The sequence below is a fragment of the Desmodus rotundus genome, chromosome 8 (assembly GCF_022682495.2).
Source record: "Desmodus rotundus isolate HL8 chromosome 8, HLdesRot8A.1, whole genome shotgun sequence".
In the NCBI taxonomy this organism is placed as follows: domain Eukaryota; kingdom Metazoa; phylum Chordata; class Mammalia; order Chiroptera; family Phyllostomidae; genus Desmodus; species Desmodus rotundus.
Window position 1 is genome coordinate 119440089 of NC_071394.1, and position 20928 is coordinate 119461016.

The 20928-nt window shown below is 43.0% G+C and overlaps 1 protein-coding gene and 1 long non-coding RNA gene across 4 annotated transcripts in view; one reads left to right on the forward strand and one right to left on the reverse strand.

Moving 5' to 3' along the window:
- Positions 1-20928, forward strand: part of TGFBR2 (transforming growth factor beta receptor 2) — an 80735-nt gene that overhangs the window by 48685 nt on the left and 11122 nt on the right. The window contains exons 4-5 of the mRNA XM_024566219.4: positions 11483-12282; positions 13895-14036. Of these exons, the coding sequence (XP_024421987.1) occupies positions 11483-12282; positions 13895-14036 (942 nt within the window). The remainder of the gene's footprint in view (positions 1-11482; positions 12283-13894; positions 14037-20928) is intronic.
- LOC128781481 (uncharacterized) overlaps positions 1-20928 on the reverse strand; it is a 79503-nt gene that overhangs the window by 32595 nt on the left and 25980 nt on the right. For all 3 annotated transcript variants that reach the window (XR_008427456.2, XR_008427458.2, XR_008427457.2), the window contains exon 2: positions 4943-5001. This is a non-coding gene — a long non-coding RNA (uncharacterized lncRNA). The remainder of the gene's footprint in view (positions 1-4942; positions 5002-20928) is intronic.

The window sequence follows — 20928 nt, forward strand, 5'->3', positions numbered from 1 at the left end:
AGGAAGACAAATGATTTTTTTTTTTTTTACAGTATCAGACACGCGGTTTCCTGTCTGTGTTTAACTTGCTAGCAGAACATCTCTGCCAGCTGGTTCCCCCTGGACCTTCTGTGACCTCAATAGCGTTGCCTCCTGTCATCCAGCAAGCCCACTCTGTGCATTGATCCCATGCCTGGTGCACTTGATTGGCTCGTATTGGTTTCGGAGTCAGGGAAGGGTTGGAGGTGCTGCCCCCTCTCTCTCAAATGTCATTTTGTGTTTGCTCCATTCCAGGAGCAGGGAGCTGGTGTCTTGGGTAACTCCTGGTTCTTGCATGTAAGAAATGAGAAGCACAAATGGTGCTTTGGCAGGTCCGGGGGTTCTGGGTGTGCTGCCTTTGAGCCGTGCACTTGCTACTCAAAATAGCTGTCTCGCCAGCTGTGCATTTTTGTTTCGAGAGAAACAGACCAGGTTCACTTTCTGGTCTAAATGCAGAAGACAAAAAATAAGTGTGGAAATATGGTTGCAACAAGTTGTTAGCATAGGAAGAAAATTATGGATTGAAGTTGCTAGTCTCATTCCTGGGAAGAGAAGTAAGTTATTTGAGGAGATGAGTCACAGCGAAGGGTCCTCTGGTTGTGAATGAGTTAGGTTAGAAAGCATCCTCTGAATCTGTGAATTTGGCCCCGTGTCTGGCCAAGAAAATAATGAAGATTGTGCGTGCCAGAGGCCATGGTGCCCCAGTCAAGTGAAGCTTAGAGAATGTATTTGTAGTGACTTCGGGCAAATAAGTGGCTTTTGTAGATTTTTATTTTCCCAAGCAGCAAAGTAAACGAGATGCTCTGAGGTCCGATGGGGTGGCCGGTTGTAATTATTTCCACTCTGGAACCTCATTCTGATATGAGTCACTGCAGAAGGGGATCCACTAAGGATATAGTCTGTCTCAAGTCTCATCCACTGGATGTGAGTGACCAGTGTCACTGGTTGTGAGTGACCAGTATAACAGTTGGACCATTAAGTCTGGCATCGCTATGAGGCTGTGGTGATCCATCAGCAGTCGCTCATCTCTCCCACCACGACCTCCTTGGGTTCCATAAACAACACACGATGGGCGATGGTGAAAAGGGTCGAGAGAGACTCTTTTTGCTGTTGGACGAGTACCGCCGTGTCCCCCCAGTGGAAAAACATCAGGGAGCGAGCTAACCACCATGAAATTGACTTTCATTTCCGCCCATACTAAACTTCAGAGACTGTGTTTACCGCCAGTTGGACATCTGGCTGACTTGCTTTTGGACAATCTTTTCTGATGCTCAAATCACTCCTGCATGTTGCTAATTATGTAAAACATCAATTTTACCAGCAATAATTATGCTTTAAAAATATAATATTAACTTCTAAAGAAACAATTAATATTTGCTCTTCTACTTTTGAGAAAATATAAATACCTCATGCTATCTCATTAGGGTATAGCTAGTTCCAATGTCATGAACAACTGATCCTACGTGTGGTCATTAAAATTCTTTCCATTCCTTCTATCATCCAGGTCCCGTCCTATTTAACGTTTCTCCTGTCAGGCTGGAGTAGTCGTCCCCAACCTCAGCTGCACACTGGAAACACCTTATCTATTCAAAAACCACTCATTAATGGGTCTTAGCCCTGCAGTTTCAGACTTACTTGGTGTGGGGCCTTGAATCAGAATTTAAAAAAAACCCCATAAACACTCCCCAAGATATTTTAACATGCAGCCAGTGTTGAGAGACAATGAACTCAAGACAGTTTGTTCTGCCAAATCTTTTTATATTTTTCACCATGTTCCCCATATAACCTGGAAAAGGATGGTAGCAATTAGAGAACGGCACCCGCCACTGGAAGTATCAGCAGCTGCAATTTCACCTTCTACTTTAGAGCAAAACAAGCAAACAAAATACCTGTGTTACCTCACCCCTGAGGAATAATAAGATTCTTCACTGTAGGATTGACTCTGCTTTTCACAATTTATAAACACTTCCTTCAGGATGAGGCCAAGGGCCCCCCAAGGATAGGTATCTGAGATTTTAGAAGTGATAAAATGATACACGAAGGGTGGGCACATTTGAAACCTGAGAGGGTGCCTGGAAGGTTGGATGGCAAGGATTGGCTGCTCCTGTGTTGGCAAAGTTGAGGTGTGTGTGTGTCGGGGGGAGTGTGCATAGCCACAGGAGGTGAGACTCTCTGGTGGGAGGGAATCGTGGCAAGCTGTGGCTTGCGTGGAAAGCCAGCAGAGAAGTAAGGCTGTGTGCTGGTGCCCTGACACGTACTGATAGTGTGAGTCATCAATGGGCTGTTCTAAAGTGGTCTGGGCTCCCTACTGGAGAAGATAATGAGATCATTTCAGAACTCTATCTCCGCTTTCTGGTTTCCTGAGAACAGGAAGGACCCCTGGACAGAGTAGAAGATATAATCCAGAAAAAGAATAGACGAGTCAGGGCAGGTGGGGGATCGTCACAAAATCCACCTTTAGGGGTCAGCAGACCGTATCATGGAGGAGAAAATGAAAAAAATAAGTCCAGCTTCAAAGAACATACACCAGGCTGAGGTGCTGTCCGTGATGGAATAGACATCTGTAAGACACAGCAAAGCCTGGCTCGTTGTAGGTTCTCTGGTAATGTTAGTTGCCCTCTTTCTAAAACCAAAGCCACAGAAACAGCAAGAATCCACATCCCAGCGAGGAACGTGAAGGTTGGGAAGAATGCCTAACACAGCAGAGACATAATCAGGGTTCCAATGGCCTGGAATGACCAGTACTGTGGAAGAACAGAGACATGGAACGTGAGGCGCACAGGTTCAAACAATCGCTTGCAGAGAGGCAGCTCATCAGAAAGCTGGGTGGGCATCTGTTCACGATAAAGACCCAGGGCTTACAGGAAGTCCAGGCCATTGTGAAATCGGGGTGCTCTGGCCGAGAGAATCAAAATAAAACAGCAGAACAAACAAACCAGCAGTCATCTTAAACTGCACTCGTAGGAAGGGGCAGCGAGAGTCCCACTTGACATTCTAAGCATTGTCGCTGGGCCTAGCGACGCATGTCATGAAGGATCTTGAATAGCAAGAATGATTTCAGAGAACAGATCACTTTATACTTAACATAGGGCCTGGCATTTACTGGGCACCGGCTATATGCTGGGCAGGCAGATTTTAGGGTCTGACAAATACATCAGACTTTAGAGTCTGATACACACGTCTGTTGATTAGTGATGGAAGGACACAGGGATGATTTCGAGAAATGAGCTAAAAGGCCACCAGGAGTTTAGGAGCTCGCATCGCATAGAAGAAAGAATCGTTTTATCGCCTCTTGCTTTAGAGAGCAGCATGAAAGGCACTAAGTGGACATAACAGGAAGGCTATGTATGACTTATCATAGAGCATAAACTTTGTAAATATCCCAGTGTTTGGAGTTGGCTCATTCTGTCTAGTAGATCTGCAGCTAAATCTATTGGGATTAGATAGTGGGATGATTTACAGGAATGGTCTCTCTGTTGAAATATTTCAACCAGAGATTTTATCTCTATCTCTCAGAAATATTTCAGAAGAGGTTGTCATACCAGATTAGACTTCATGTAAGATCCTTTTGTTGGGGAGAGTGGTGGGAAGGCAATAATGTAAGGGAGACTCTGGGGCAGGCTGCAAGAGTTGGGGAATAGCTTCGTTTCGAAATATGTATAATTGGCCTAAAACAACCACATGGGCTGGAGGGAAGGCATCTTCCATCATTTTGGGGAAAAGAAAATATTCTCAAAGTCTGTCCAGAAAGACGAACAGTCCAGTCAGTGTGCCTGAAGTTAAATTAAATCCCGCATGCCCAGTGAGCTCACTGTCCTTCTGTTGGTTAACTTCAGTGATTTTTTAAAATTGTTTGCCTGAATTTAATTGTTTGCTTTTTATTGAGATGATGGATGGGGAATCATATCACATTCTACCGAGGTTCATTTAACTAGAAAATTCTCATGGATTTTTCTCATTGGCCAGCACTGAATGCAATGGGATGAGGGCTTTGCAGACAAGTGCACTACAAGTGTCCTTTCTAAGAGGGAAACATCTCTATGGCAGAGTACCAAGTGACTTCTTCCATGTTTGCTAAAGCCGTGTTTCTCAAACTTTTCTGTGTAATTGAATCACCTAGAGAACTTTGTAAAATGCAGATTCTGGTTCAGCAGTTTAGGACAGAGCTGAGATTCTGCATTTCTGATGCAGTAAGTTCCCGGGTAATGCCTCCTGCTGGCCTGAAAAACACACTTTGAGTAGGAGGGTGCCAAAAGATTCGTTCAGTACCATGCCACCAACATTTTTAAAAATGCAGAAAATGGTCATAATTGGAATTCCAAAGTTCGGTATTTATATAGTCTAACGGCCTGGTGTGTGCGCATGTGTGTGTGTGAGTGATGGAGCAAGACCAGCTGATAAGGATATGGAATGTAACGAAATAAAGAGGCAGTTTGTTTTGCTCCTTATCTTTCTCTGTTGGGATCCCAGCACCACACGTCCATCTGCTGAGTGCCGAGACTCAGCAATACTTCTTTGCATGATCGGTGAACATACTCAGAACATATGCAATAAATATTTAGGAGAGATCAGTACCACTTCATCATTTTCTGTCCTATAACTGAATGCAACTTTACCAGCCTTACGGTTCAACGGGGCCGTGTCCCTGGGAAGACAGCAGCATTCGAACCGAAAAGCCCGTGTTCCCTTTAGTACAGCCAGACTGAATACCTCCACAGCCCTCTGCCTCATTTTTGGTTTCTCACTCCAGACCCTTCAGTGTATGCGTTCTTAAACTTATTTCTGACAAGGTTATATTGCTTCGCCTTTTCAAGAAAGAATTCTGAAGCTCAGACAGTTGTGGGGCAAATGGTATCTCTATAAAGAGCATCTATTACTTGACATGCTGTAAGAAGAGGCACAGCAAACTAGTCAGGTTACATACCTTATGACATCTTAGTGCTTCTTCACCAGGCCCGGACTTTTCTTTTCCTGGTTGGGAATCTGTGAAATATGTTATTAATTAAAACCAGTTTATTAAGGTCTATCATGAAATAATAAAATATATTTATGGACTGCTTTCTATCTTAAAGGTGTAATGCTTAAGAGCTGAACAAACATTCTCTCTTGTCAGACTACAACCCAGTGGGCTTGGTTCTGGGTTGTCTTCATTGTGCAGGTGAAGCTGAGATCCCAGATCACAAAATCAGGAAACAGCGAATCCAGGTCTAAAAGCAGAGCCCCAAGTTCTTAGAAACCAAGTTACATTATCTCTGAATATACAGAATGGTATCACAAATTTTAAACCTCAGGATCTACTTTGATTACTCTTGGAGCTCACTATTGCCTGTTGAAATATTACTAGTTTAAGTCTAGAAGTACTTTGTTCCCCTTCAAATTGTCCAAAAAGGCAACTTCTCAGTGTACACCGAGAAAATCACGACATGGGCTCTTGGCTTAGCGTGGTCCTGCAAACGCCGTGCTTTGGAAGCGGGGGTAACGTGGAAGATATGAGCACAACACTTGGATCGTAGCCCTAGAACAATGAAGAAGAGTCTCTTCCAAGAGTACCAGGGACTTCAGGATTTTAAATGCAGTCGCTGTTGCGGAATATTCTGCTGAATTGTTAAAGGGAAATAAAGTGACCTTAAATGTCAGGCGGCCAACCAGCATGGCAAAGAAAGATGATTCCAGGATATATAGGAGACTTGGGATTTTAAAAAAATCCTTAGGCTGTTTGGAAATAATCAGGTTTTGTTTTTGTTTTTCTTTTGACTGAAAGTAAGAGTACTGGAATATTGTGAATCTTTTATTCTTTCTGATGCCTAGATCATTCCATCATTATAAATGGTTTTGTCAGAAGAAAAAAAAAAAAGCTGCATGTTGGTGAATCTGTTTATCTAGCAGATGAGCTAGATCGTGACATTGGAGACCAGGTGTACAGGACCAGGCTAGATATGAGGCTGTAGATTTCTAAAAAAGTTCTTTATCTGGTAAGGCCAATTCTATTCTAAGTTTTCACATTTATTAACAAAATGCTGTTCATGGATTTTTTCTCATCCTTTGAGCCTTTGCTGGGCCTGTAACTCTATGTCCCCCATGTGCTTTCGTTCCATTATCAGTCCCACAGAGCTCTATATGTTGTACCGACTTGGGGTTTGTTAATTCTTCCTCTTATGTCTTTGTCTTCTGTTTCACCAACTGAACTATCTTTACTGTCTCTTCCCTTCTACTTTCTTTGGCTGCATAACCTTGTCCTTTTTCGGAATGTTCACGTCGACCCCTGTGTTGGCTTACTCTCCTGAGAGCTGCCGCAGTGTCCCTTGTCAGCGAAACGCAGCCCCTGCAAATGCACAGTGAACTATCCCGCAGGGTGCCTCTGCTTCGACCCCAGCTCCCTTTACGTCTCTTTCTCCTGTTTCCATTTCTATGAAATGGGAATAATAATACGTGTCTAGCAGTGCAGCTATAAGGATTCAAAATAAGCCATGAAAATATTCAGTAGGTGCTCAATAAATGACTGCTGTAGTTTTTAATGTTATAATTAACATAATGGCCTGAGACAGGAAACACTCCCTTCCCCCAGCATATCTCTCTTCAGCACAGTTTCCTTCTTTGGACCTCTGCCAGTTGCATATATATCCTGTTGCATTAGACGAACATGTTGGCTTGTGAACATCTTTGTGGTTAGAGGGTCACTGCCAACTTCAAAAGAACCTCTGTAGCTGTCATGTGACCTTCATGAGTATACCCACGCAGCAAGGTATGCGGAAGGCAATCATCCATATCCGTTTCTATTGCTCAAATAAAGTAGTATCTTGGTAAGTTTTTGCTACAGATTCCTTCTGTGAGCGGAGGAGCCCATCTCCTCAGGTCATCTATTTTGATTTGGCTTTCAGCAACACATACAATTGATCCATGTAGGCTTTTTTACCATGTTGATCTTAATTTAGTGTCTTTTTTTACTATGTGTTTTTTAAAAAATAGTGACTTACAGAGGTTCTGTTTTGAGTTCCTTTTAGCCACCAGTGTTGGATTTGAGCAGAACAAAGGACGCGAAAGAGGCAGGAAGCAACCTGTTCTCCTTGTCCTCTGTGTGTGCGTGTTATTCAGCAACTTGTTTACTTTCAAGTCACTCCAGAGGAATGTATACCGTGGAATTTCCTCTTGAGGTTCTGCCAGTTTGCATTTTTTATGGCATACTAACATTTATCTGACATTTGTCCTTTAAAAATATTTATCAATCAAGACTGACATTTGCAGATGGCTCCTTATTTGCAACTAAATCCACCCTCTCTATATGGGACGCATTTTGTTGGAGATTTCCAGAGTTATTAAATGGACCTCTGGGTTTACTGCTAGGGACACAGTTTGGTGACACATAATGAAGGAACCACTCAGACCTGGGGGAATGGGCTCGCCTGCTTGCCCATGTGTGAATCATCATAAATCTCAATATTCCCTTTTCTTCTTCCTCTCTCTTCTCTTTCTTTTTTTCTCTCTTTCTAAAGTGAGATGATGCAAATTGCTCAGTGCCTCGCTCAATAAAGCACATTATGGTAGTTATCTTTACTCTTAAGAGAGTTCAGTGGAGGGGGGCCCATCATTTTCCACTGTGGAGCTCCCTGGACGTGTGACTACAGCTGGGACAGAATCCACGGTCACCATGGGAAACACAGCATCGTGCCAGGAGGCTCCATCCTGGGCACCAGTTTCCTCCCTTACCAACTTCCCCAACCAACAGAAGTATCTCAAACTCTGCTCTAGGAAATCCTGGCAAAGAGATGAGAGTCAAGTGCCTTTTCTCTGCCAAGGGCTTTCTGCGTGTGTGTTCCATGGACTTCTTCGAAGTCTAGAGAAACCTGTGGGCCCCTTCTCGGAGTGACGTTTTTCAAATGCATAAAATATAAGACACAAGATTTCAAAGGAAATCTATGACATTGAATTGCAATTATCAAATATTTTAAAAGTAAATTTTTGCTATAGTAATATCTGCTTCTGTGGTAATGCTTTAAATAACAAATCTACCATCAAACTTGAAATGTCTAAGTGATGGGTATAAGTGATATGCCAAGATATCTGCCATAAATGTAATATGGCATGAAAATATCTACGGTTTCTATCGGCAACAAAGTCATAAGCATGGCTAATACTAGGAAATGTTACATTTTAGCTAAAGGTTAGAGAAAATTAAAACATGCAAATTTCGCTCATTTAAATTCACAGAGGCACTGAATTCTATCCATGGAGCCTGGGCTCAAAGCTTGTGCTACTATAATATAGAAACTCGCTGTTTGTAACCTTGGGGAACGTCCCCTTATTTGGTATGCCCTCTGGAACTATATCTAGCTCAATGTTACCGAACAAGGGAGTGTAAGGCGAATGTCAGGTCTTGAGCACCAGTTACCTGTGCATCTAGGAAACAACTCATGGGAAGTCCAAATAGTTCAAAAACTATATCCTGACTTCCCTGCCTATGCTCTGTTTGGGCCCTGGGACAGGTTCTGAGAAAGAAAAAGATTTTAGAGTTCTTCCTCATGGAAGACTTTCTTCCCACTCGGAGAAAAGATACAGAGAAAAGATGCGTACTTGCAGGGACACCACTCAACTGTGGTTCCTCGTTAAGAACAAGGGAAATAGTCTATATACCCAGCATATGCTCCTTAAGACACATTATCCAAGAATTGCGAGATCACTTGACAGATGGCTATAAACTCACATAGTCCAGCCTCCAGTGAAGAAAACCACTTCATTAAACCGAGGGGCTATATGAAGTCATTGTGAATTGTTTCTCACCAATGCGAAGTTTCAGCATTAAGGCACAGGGTCAAGAACAGGGGTCTCACCCATCCGACGGAGCTCTTTTCAAATGTCAGTTTTGCCATTGCCTAAGTTCATGACTTTGGGAAATTATTTAAACCATCTGACCATTTTAGGTCCCCCATGTGTAAAATGGGGTTTATAATAATAGCAGTGTCTACCTCATAGGGTGTCTCTGGTTAATTATAAATATTGTACAAAACTCTTAGGACACAGCCAGGTTCATACTAAGAATTCAATTTATGAGTTTCCGTGTAATTGGGGGCTGGTGAAAAGAAGTACTTCCTGCCAGTCTCCGAGTAAAGATGATGCTGGCTTGTACCTACACCTGTAGCTGTCGGTTTTTCTAGTAGCAGCGTAAGGGTTAATACTGTGGCAGGGCGTGGGCAGCTCCTGTTTAGATAAAGCCACATCCCAAAGCTTCCTCTCAGCCCTTTTGCTATTGTGCGGGTTTTTCACCACCTCTTTGAAGTTTCAAAATTGACAGATGTTATTCAATAATTCCCTCCCTACATGACACTTACATGTAGATTTTCAAAAAGAAAACACAGGAAATTCGAGGGGAAAGTAAAACTTTGGTTTCTGACATTGAAGGTGGGGGTGTTTCTTGAGACTTCTTTGATCAGTGACCATGTACATTTCAGGGATTTCTGTTTTTGTGTTTTTCTTAGCTTGAAAAAGAATATATAGGCAGGAGTTATAAAATTCAATTAGGAGTGGTAGATGAACATTTCATTTGGCTGTTTTGTGCTGCTTAATGAATTGGAGACACAACTAAGTAATTATGCAATTAATATTTAAAATTTTCTAATTGTGTTGGTTTCTCATATGTGAAAGAGAATATTTACAATGGATAGAAATAAAGTCTTTTCAAATCATGCCAGTATATTGCAGGTTATTAAAGTGATACCTATAGGAGAGTAGTCAGCAAACTTTTTGTGCAAAGGAGCAGGTAGTAAATATTTTAGACTCTCTGAGCCAAATATGATCTCTGTTGCATGAACTTCTTAGTTTCTTCTTTTTTTAAAATTTATTTTTTTAATTGAGGTAACATTGGTTAATCACATTGCATATATTTCAGGTGCACACCGTTACAATTTGGTATCTGTATATTATACTGTGCGCTTACCGCCAAAAGCCTACTTTCCACCTGTCACCATACATTTGCCCCCATTACCCATTGGCCCTCCCCTCTGGGAACTACTGTTCTGTTGTCTGTATCTATGAGTTTCTTTGTTACTTCTTTGATATTCTACATATGAGTGAAATCATACGGTTTTTGTCTTTTTCCATCTGACTTATTTCACTTAGCATAATACCCTCAGGATCTTTTTGGTATGGCTTTGTCCCACTGCTACGCCTACCCCTAGTCCCACCTGTACTTTGTCCCACTTAAGCCTCCTAGTATGAGTGAGAATTCAGATTTTTAAGAGTCAAATTATACCTTTTCCTATTTATTGTAATGTATTAGTATATCGTTCCTCAAAATACTGATTTTTTTCTCGTGGTTGCTGAAAATAGGATGTTTTGGGGATACTTTTCCAGTTTTTCGTGGCATCAGATGGACTTACAACCTAAGGTTTTCATCTGGAATACATAGGTAGTGAAAGTTGGTGTTTCCACTTAGAATCTACTGTAAGAATAGGTCGTGAATCCTATTAAGCCTAAACACTCGAAATTGATGAGATAACACCTTCATTTCTCACTGGTTTATTAAGTGATGGCGTCAAGTGCGATTAGGTAATGGGTCCCCTTCAGGAGACATGGTTTTCTCCATTCCACCTGGACTGTATTCTCATCACTGTGCACCCCCAACCCGGGACACCTATAGTAGGTGAAAACTGCCAATTGAATAATTACAGATCCCTTCTCCGATACGACGCCTGGTTCCAAACCACCTACTCATCATCTTCCTTTCTGTTCCCTTGTGCAGAGCAGTCAGTTTGGGAGGGTTGCTTTCCCTCAGAGAGAGCTGATGCTTAAGGGTAGCCTGGATGTTGATCAGAACAGGACAAGGTAGGGTTTAGAAAAGAGCAAAGACTACGGGGGCATTATGGCAATCTCTTTGGTTTTACCAAGGAGTTGTCATTCTTTCTCTATTCCCAAAGCCTCCTGCAATGCCGAGTATAGCTAACACTCAGTAAAATCTTGTTGCATTTATTCAACTCTTACTGAGGACCTGATGTGTGCTAGGTGTTGTTTATAGTCATGAAGAAGACGGGCACGTTCCCTGCCAGCATGGAGTTCTCGGTCTGTGACGAGTGGGGAAAGTCGGGAAAGACAGATATAAAACCACCAGGTAGAGTCTTAGTTATTTAAGTTGTGCTAAATTGTTACATAGGAAAAATGTATGAGTTTATATAAATTAAAATGTATGGGATTATATAAAATAAAATATTTTCCAAGTTTTTCTAGGTTTCTTGTAGGCAGTGGCATTTAAGCCAAAGTTTGAGGGGAAAGTAGAAGACATTGAATGAGTGGCCAAAGGCAGGGAAGACCAGACAGGTGCACACTAGCGTTTATCCTGGAATAAAAATTCACAGTATTTTATTTTTGAACACTATACTGATGTTGAAGTGTCTAGACATGTGAAGTGTACACCCACTTTCTCACAGAGCATACCTACTCAACCCAACTCCTCTCTCCTGTTTTGTTTCCACATCAGAATATTCCACCAACAACCCTGACTTGTGGTTAGTCGTATTCCAAGTGACGGGCGTCAGCCTCCTGCCACCCCTGGTCATTGCCATAGCTGTTATTATTGCCTTTTACTGCTACCGTGTTCACCGAAAGCAGAAGCTGACCCCGTCCTGGGATACCAGCAAGCCACGGAAGCTCATGGACCTCAGCGAGCACCTTGCCATCATTCTGGAAGACGACCGCTCCGACATCAGCTCCACATGTGCCAACAACATCAACCACAACACGGAGCTGCTGCCCATTGAGCTGGACACCCTGGTGGGGAAGGGGCGCTTTGCCGAGGTCTACAAGGCCAAGCTGAAGCAGAACACCTCAGAGCAGTTTGAGACCGTGGCAGTCAAGATCTTCCCTTATGAGGAGTATGCTTCTTGGAAGATGGAGAAGGACATTTTCTCAGACATCAACCTAAAGCATGAGAACATCCTCCAGTTCCTGACGGCCGAGGAGCGGAAGACAGAGTTGGGGAAGCAGTACTGGCTGATCACTGCTTTCCATGCCAAGGGCAACCTACAGGAGTACCTCACGAGACATGTCATCAGCTGGGAGGACCTGTGCAAGCTAGGTAGCTCCCTTGCCAGGGGCATAGCTCACCTGCACAGTGACCACACCCTGTGTGGGAGGCCCAAGATGCCCATAGTGCACAGGGACCTCAAGAGCTCCAATATCCTCGTGAAGAATGACCTGACCTGCTGCCTGTGTGACTTTGGGCTTTCCCTGCGCCTAGACCCCACTCTGTCTGTGGATGACTTGGCCAACAGTGGGCAGGTAAGTTAAGCCTGGATCACCCACCCCCAGTTCTTAACCCCTAAACAGCCCTACACTCTTGACACTTATCTATATCCCACACTCTCCTGACAGGGGGCCTTCATGCATGAAAAGCACGTCTCCTCCTGTTTCTTTAAATCCTCCCCAATTCAGGACAAACATTCTTCTCCTTGCATCCATCCTCATTTCTCTTCCACTTAAAAATTATTGTTCTATGCTTCAAATGCTGTTAGCACTTTATCTCTCTCTTTTTTCTCTCCTATGGCTGTACTCAGCCCTTTCTGCTCTTACTACTATTAGTACTGTTAGTAGTTATATTGTCCTGTTGTATTTTGTTTTACATTGTTCTAGAAGGCAATCTCCTTGCAGTGCAAATCCACACCCATTTGGTCACATCTAGCACAATGCCTTGAACGGTGAACGTGACCAATGAGTACTTGTTGTGTGAGTGATGGAGTAAGTGAATGAGCAATTCCACTTTTGAAGCATCCCACAGAGTAAAACAGAAACCTGTTTAGCTAAGGAAAGTGACTAGAAATTACCAAGACATCCTTTTTGAATGATGGGGCCCCCTGTTTTCACATACTGGAAGCTTAACTGTGGATTAGAACTCGGTCTGCAGAACATCACTGTTTTCTCCAACCAGGTGGAGGAACGTGCTGCTGAAGCCATTAGTTACTGCTCAGTCAGCCCTCTGGGTCCCGGGCTGCCCAGGCAGTCTTGAGGTAAACATATCGAAATACAAACGGATTATGTGCCAGGAGAATGACTCATGCAATGACCTATTAAAAAGAAAAATGTCTTCTAATGCATGCATGCAAAAAAAAAAAAAACCCCAAACCCAACATTCTGTGGAATAATAACATCAGTGCGCTTGACCTTCCTTAGATCCTTGAGAAGGTAGGACTTTCATGTTATTTAGTGAAGCTCTACGCGCTGCATTATCCAACGTTTAAGTGATTCCTTCCCTAGAAACGTTTTATTTTCTTTGTGTCTCAATGTTGTCATATTATCAGTCATAGTCTAAATAACACTACATAAAGATCCAGATTCGGCCTTTTACTGTGGAAATATTTTCATACAATTTAGGAAAAATTTCATGAAATTATACCACATTCTTGGCACACTACAATGTGCTATGGGGCAAACAAAAAGGAGTAAGACAGGCTTGAAGTGACCAAAACGATGGGCAAGTATACTTATTTCCACCATAAATCTTGGAGTTTCAGGAATGAAAAAATATTTAATTTGCAAAAACAAAAATAAACATGTAAAGTGTCACAGATGTTGTCCCCAGGTTATCTACGAGGATGTTATTGTATAACACTACGGTGACATACATCACGGATCTCAACAAGGCCACTCTGGGGTTTGGCATTTCCTTATTTTGGCATGCTTTGTTTGTTCTTTAAAGGGTGTTCAGGAAGAGAACACCTATTGTTAAAAATAATTACATAAACCCTACCTTTCTGTGCAGGTCTCATTATTTTTAAAAGCCTCGTACTTTTTAAAAGATTATCTGCCCATGCAAGGGACAAACATCAACTGTATTTCGAAAATAAAAATGCAGTTGGAATTAAATAATGGGCCTCAATGTTTGTTTTTGCTTTAGGTGGGAACTGCGAGATACATGGCCCCAGAAGTCCTAGAGTCCAGGATGAACTTGGAGAATGTGGAGTCCTTCAAGCAGACAGATGTCTACTCCATGGCACTGGTGCTCTGGGAAATGACGTCTCGCTGCAATGCAGTGGGAGGTAGGTATGGACCCCCGTCCTGGTGCCCTGGTGGATGTGCCTTCAGAATGATGTCATGTTATTTGCTTCCAACCTGACTCTAGGGTACCAAAGAGCTAGCCCCACAGTGAGAGCTAGTTGAGATCTGGTGGTAGATAGCCATCGCCGGACAATTTGAAATTGTGCTACAAAGCCTGAAACCTAGGTCTTTCACCTGAAAGCTATATTTGGAGTATAAAGCTTTCTATCTCCTTTCTTCGAGTATAATTACTTCTTTCTCTTAACATATCTCTCCACAGATATTTAAGTATCTGGCAGGTGATGAACACTAATAATGTAAGAATTATTTTTACTTATCAAATGGATAATATTTAGAAAAGTATCTGATTTTGTGTGTGTGTGTGTGTGTGTGTGTTTTAAGTTTTTTCAGAATTATAAGATCTGGGAGATGGCTTTGACTAAACATTTACTTTTATGGATGTGACTTTCCTTTGTTGGGCAAAACAAGCAGAGTGGTTTGATGTATTTTTTTTAAGGTTTGAAAAACCTAGCAAGAGAGGTTATTGAGGAGGGCAGCATGTATCAAGGTTGCAAGGGGACGTCACTGTTTGAGAGAGTGCTGTCGCCTGATTTTTCTTGACATGAGCATGGCTGAGACCCCCATTATTTCATGCTTTCCTGACTCTCTTCTTAGTAGTTCTCATCAGTTTATGCATCTCAACATGGTCCTGGCTGACTATTAAGTCAAGCCACACTGACTCCAATTTTATTTTTAACTCTTTGTTTTGTAATAATTTTAGACTTGCAAAATAGTTGCAGAAATAGCAAAGACAGGAAGTTAACAGTGGTACAATACTCTTAATTAAGCTACAGAACTTACTCAAAGTTCCAAGTCCCCAGCCGTGTTTTTTCTGGAACAGAATCTAATCCAGGATCCTCCATTACATGGAACGCTCATGCCTCCCTAAGTCTCCTTAAACTTGTGGCAGGTATGAGCCTCTCTTTGTCTTTCATGGCCTTGGCACTTGTGAAGAATTTAGACCAGTTATTTTACAGATGGCCTCTCACTTCGGGTTTCTCTGATGTGTCCTCATGATTAGATTGAGATAGTATGTTTTGGGCAAGAACACCACAAAAATGACACTGTGCCCCTCTCAGGGCCGCCTGTCGGGGCCTGTTCAACCTGATCACTTGCTGAAGGTGGCGTCTACCAGGTTGCTCCCCTGTAATTTTTCTTCCATTTGTAAACAATACATATCTTATGGGAAGGTACTGTGATCTGCTTCTAAAGACACTAAACACATGCATAGTCAGGATTCTAGACCCGTTTCTTATCATAATTTTACCTACTAATTTTAGGATCCATGGGTAGTTCTTGCCCACAACCATTATTACCGTAATGTTTTTCTAACAGTGATTTTCTATTCTTACTCCTCCTACCTTTATTTTAGATACTCTACTGTAAGGAATATCTGTACTTCCTTTCCCCACCCCCTGTCATTTACCTATTTCATTATGTGTTGATATCAGTATGGAGTTGTAGATGTTTGTTTCAGTCTGTAGGTATCCAATATTATCGTGATTTATTTTGTTGCTTCGCCTGCCACAGCTTTGGTCAGCGGGCCCATCCACCCAACATTCTGCCCACCGTGGACTTGGTTGACACACTTTCTCGATCTGATTTTCCATCCTCTTTAGAATATGCTTAGCCAGTTTTCCAGGATGGTCACCCTCTCCCCTGAGCACCTTGCTGAACCATCACCTGTTTCCATGGGTGCCTGCATGGGGAAGGCACTTCCTATCCGGCTGACGCTGTCATTTTCTGGTTTGCTGCCTGAGATTTCTTCCCCCACAGCACTTTCAGAAGTAACTTGGTTTTTCCTTGCACAGTGAAATTTGTTTAACCAAGTTTCAGCTGCTGAGAATAATTTTCTGTTTGAAAGCTTTGACAGTTCCAGAATGAATCCTTAGACCCGTATGAGTTGTGGAAGAGATGATGCTGTTGTCACTGTCAGAATAAATTTACCTGAATTTCGGCATCTTTCCTATCCTTTCAAACCTGTTATTCCATAAACATGAGCCGGAGACAGTGTCTCTCTGTCTTTTGCTGTCAGGGCAGCCAGCTTGTTAGGGCCGAGTGTGAGCTCTGAGCTCGCTGCCTTCGTTGTTATCAATGATGAAGCCATTTCCTGTTGCTATTTGCTGAGTGTGGAAGAACTCCAGCTAATGGGGAAGAAGAGAGTTCACCAACTTTGATGAGCTCTAAAAACAGATGCAGGGTAAACAAGTTTTCCCAAGGAAGGAACAGGAGCTCATTTGTTCAGCTAGTCTCAGAAAGCCTTTCATAACCGTTAAGGTAAGAACAGACAGGCGGCTTTTGGGGAACCGGAAAGAGGCCATCCCAGTTCTCACTCTGTTTGATCTTCAGCCCACAGCCCTGTTTCTTCCATCTCTGCTCAGTCTGCAAAAACCAAAGTTATTTCTCTATCATCATTTTGGTCCAACAGAAAGCCCTTCACTTGATTAAATGTGTGAACTCATGCATTAAGTCCTTTTTAGTTTCTAATCAGGTATTAATTCCTTTTTTTTAATTCTTTTAAGAGCATTTTTTTTGGTATGTCTTAAAAACCCAAAAGACATGTTTTTAGCCTCATCTTAATTTCAGACTTTCCTTTTACGTTTTGAGAATCTCTTGGAAGGTATATAAAGCCTGAAGATAAATGTGTCCCCTCCTGGCTCTTGTCGAAACACACACGTCAACGCAGGTCTTGCTCTCAGGAAGCATGCAGTTTGCTGACGAATCAGACTTTTATTTTTTTTCTCCTTTACTTCTTAAAAATTTACACATGCAGACGCAGTTCTTACCTTCCAAAGAAAATCGATAATAATGCCCTTCAGTTGATGTAGGGCTTTAATTTATCAGGTCTCAGAGAGAGGGCAGGATGGAAATGGGCTTTCCTTAAACGTAAACTTCTATTTTGTCACTTGAAATACAACATATGCAATTACTGTTTTGTTATCGCCAGTCTCACTTCAAGAAAGGCAATGTGGATATGCTTACCTCGGTAGGAGGAATTATAGGTCAGTATTTTATTTCACACCATAGGGTAACTAACACTCCATCTAGTTTATTCTGAGCAGGGGAACATCTAACTGAATGAAGTAGGATACTAAGCAGCGGGGGACGGTCTTGCAGGAGAATGTGAACTCCCAGTTTTCCTGCCTCTGAGCAAGTCCATGCTGTTCCTAGGGTTGAGCCCAAACTCTTCACTTGGGTGTGAGCGGCGCTTACTTGCCTCTCTAGGCGCCTCTGCACACAGCACTCTTTTCCTTCTGCAGTCATCTTTGTGGACGTTTTTTAGGTCTCACCTCCAGCCCTTGTCTCATGGTTACTGAGACTGAGACCCTGAAATTGACTTGTAAACAGCCAGGCAAGTGCATTTCAGAGTGGTTAGTGCTGCAGGAAGGTAAGGCAAGGGTCACAGGAGACTGAACGCCCATGCTGGCTAAAGGGAGTGTGGCAGTGGGATCGGGCAAGGAGGGACAGGTCAGCTCTGGAAGGGAAGACAAGACCCAGGAGTGTCCTTTGAGTTGCCACTTTTTCAGCCAGCCTCTCCTCTGTGCAGAGCAGCACCGATAGAGCGCTACACTGGGGAATCCTCACGCTTCCCAGGTGAGGAGATGCACACAGGTGATAATAGCACCATTCTGAAGCCAATTTGTACAACTTCATTAGCACAAATTTCCACCCAGAAGCTCAAGAGACACATTGTCATTATTGAAGACCGTGGTCAAAAGGGAAAGGCTTTCTAGTGGAGGTAGGTTTGCTCACATAATCAAACACAGAGAGGCAATAGCCACCAAGACATGAGCACTTGCTTCGCGGATCAGCTCATTTAACCTAGCATGCATTCTCTGAAGCATGTGCTGTTATTAGCCCCATTTTACAGAAGAGAAAACAGAGGCTTCTGGAGGTGGGGCAAATTGCGGAGCCAGGAATCAAAGCCCTGTTGTCTGACTGTTGGTCACAGGCCCTAGTCCGTGCTAGCCTGACATGGACTTGAGTATGTGTTCAATAAGTGGCAGGTACAATCGCCATTATTTTTTGTTAAGGATGGGGTGTCAGTACTATTTTGTGCATCCTGGCTTGGATGCCAAGACTTTCTGGAACTACCTGGCAAGACAATCACACGTTGAGGACACTCAATGACAGTCTCACTTCTGAAGGATTCCAATGATTGACTTTCCTGTCTCCTCCAGGTGAGTCTCTGTTAATAGAACACCGAAGCTACTAAATTTGGTGGCATGGTGTGGGCTCAGTGTCTTAAAGTCTGAGATAGCTTCCTTATTCTTAACTTTCTTGGGAAATACATTCATTCATTCATTCATCCACTCATCAAATATTTATTGAGTACCTATTACGTGGCAGGCATTATTCAAAATACGAAGGATACCACAGTGAATGAAACCAGTCTCTGTCCTCAAGAGACAGAAGGTCTAATGAAGAGCTAATATTCTAGAAAGATGAGTAGTAAACAAGTAGATATATAATATAACATCAGGGGTGGGTATGTGATTTTAGAAAGAAAAATAAAGCAGTTAGGGAATAGATACTGACAAAGGGTGTTATTTCGGCTACTTTGATCATCTGAAGGAGTATCAGAAAAACCAAGAAAACAGGGCTTTGTCACTGTTTGAAAAGGGGACAAGATAGAAAGGGGCAATTGGTGTGTTACTGTTTGATAAAGGAGAAAAGTGTTAGAATCTCCATTTGGCAACGACAAGCCCAGAGATTTCTCTTTTTCAAAGAAATCTCTGTCCGTGGCTTTCAGTTTGTTTGGTGTTCATGCAAGTGTTTACGAGATGTGTGGGAGGCGGATGAAGGCGGGGTACCTCTCAGAGCCCCCGTTGTCCTGGCAGGCCCCATATGGATGGCCCAGCCAAAACCGGCCCACAAGCCCGACCAACCCCTAAACCTCTAGCCATTTAGGCCTTTGAATAGAAGCTGACACACAGCCCTCCAGCTGAGCGAGTATTTAACAAAGAGGAAAAACACAACCTGGAGAATGGCTCCTGAGTGTATTGTCAGCTCCCTGCAGCCTTGTGAGACAGACAGAAAGTACACATGCATCAAACAGAAAGAAAAGGGAAAAAAAAAAGAGGGTGGGAGAGACGGTCTGAAGACTTCAAGGACCAGGATGGAAGCACTTCATTTTCCTGGATTTCAGGGGAGGCTAATTTGGAAGGCAGATATAAAAACTGCGGGGCCCTGCTTCGGGGGAAAACTGTCAACAACTTCGCTGCACTGTGAAGCTGGAACTACAATCAAAGCAACAGCTGCGCCCCAGATGCTGACTTTCAGAAGAATATCTTTGCTGTCCCAGAGACGTGCCCTCCGAGTGCTGCGGAACTGGGAAGAGACAGAAGCGTAGTTTCTCTTCAGAGCCTTCTGAGAGAAATTAAAGTAAGCTGCGAGGGCCTGGGAGTTGAGGGCTGTGGGGGAGGGAGCTTCTGTTTGTGACAAGACTGCCGGGAAAGGCAGGGGAAGGGAAAGAAGGTGGAAAGAGGAACAAGTTGTTCTCAAGCAGTGAAATAAAGAAGATTCTCAGGAAAGATGTTGTTTGAGGCTCTCCAGGAGATGCTAAGGTGTTGAGCTTCACCCACTTGGTGTGGGAACCAGTCTGGGGGTGAGATGGGAACTTGGACTTGGTTTGAGTAAATCATTCTACTGTATAGGCATCTGCCTCGGGGTGGGTGTCCCAGACCCTAGAACAAGAATTTGAGTGTATGTCGTTTATTTGGGAATAGATGTCAGGAAATGCCAATAAGGGAACGGGGAAGTGAGTCACGAAGGGGAAGGAAGCCAATAAGTGGTGTGTTGTCAAGCAGGTCTCCACGGTGGACAGCTGGAGCTTAACCCTGCGGGGGACCCTGGGTGCAGTGTTGAACACGATCCTCAGCATCACACCCCCCAACTCAGGAGGAAGCTGGGTGTTTATCTTTGGTTAAGGGCTGCGCCTGGGGCAAGTTGGGAGGGTGAACTCCCAGCCTGCCCATCGTGAATGAAGAGTGTAAATGCAGCAGTTTGTGTGGCCATTGGTCCTACAGCAGTATTACTGTAGTCCCCCTTATCCTCACGCAGTTTCACTGTCTACAGTTTCAATTATCCACAGTCATTCAAAAATACTAAGTGGAAAATTCCAGAAATAATTCATAAGTGTGAAGTTGCACGGTGTTCTGGAGAACATGAAATCTTGCATTGTCCTACTTGGGATGTGAATCATCCCTTCATCTATCATATCCGCGCCGTTTACATTCCCCCGACTGTCGGTCCCTTTGGAGCCTTCTCAACGATCAGATCGGCTGTCCTGGTATCTCAGTGCTTGTGTTCAAGTTTACCTTGTTTTGGTTAATAACAGCCCCACAGCACAAGAGTAGTGATGCTGGCGATTCAGATATGCCAAAGAGAAGCCGAAATTGCCTTCTTTAAGTGAAAAGGTGAAAGTTCTTGACTTAATAAAAATGAATTTTACACACACACACACGCACACACACATGTTGGGAGGGGGTGACACTGTCCATGGTTTCAGGCATCTGCTGAGATCTTGGAACATCTCTCCTGCGAATAAGGGGGACCACCACACTGAGTAATGATGGAGGACTTAAAGGACACTGTGATTTCTTATTTTGTGGATTTTGTGGATACGGCAACTGAAGAAGAAAGTGTAGACATCCCTTTTCCAAGTCCTCACATCGAGTTTATGATGGAGCCAGGCAAACAGATCTGACAATCCCCTACTTGTGATGCATGTTGTTAGCACTGTTTTTTTAACATGCTAAGTTCAGTCTTCCTCTCTAAGCTCTTTGCTTCTTTTCTTAGAGGCGTTTCCATTTTTTTTTTAAAGGGTGATTC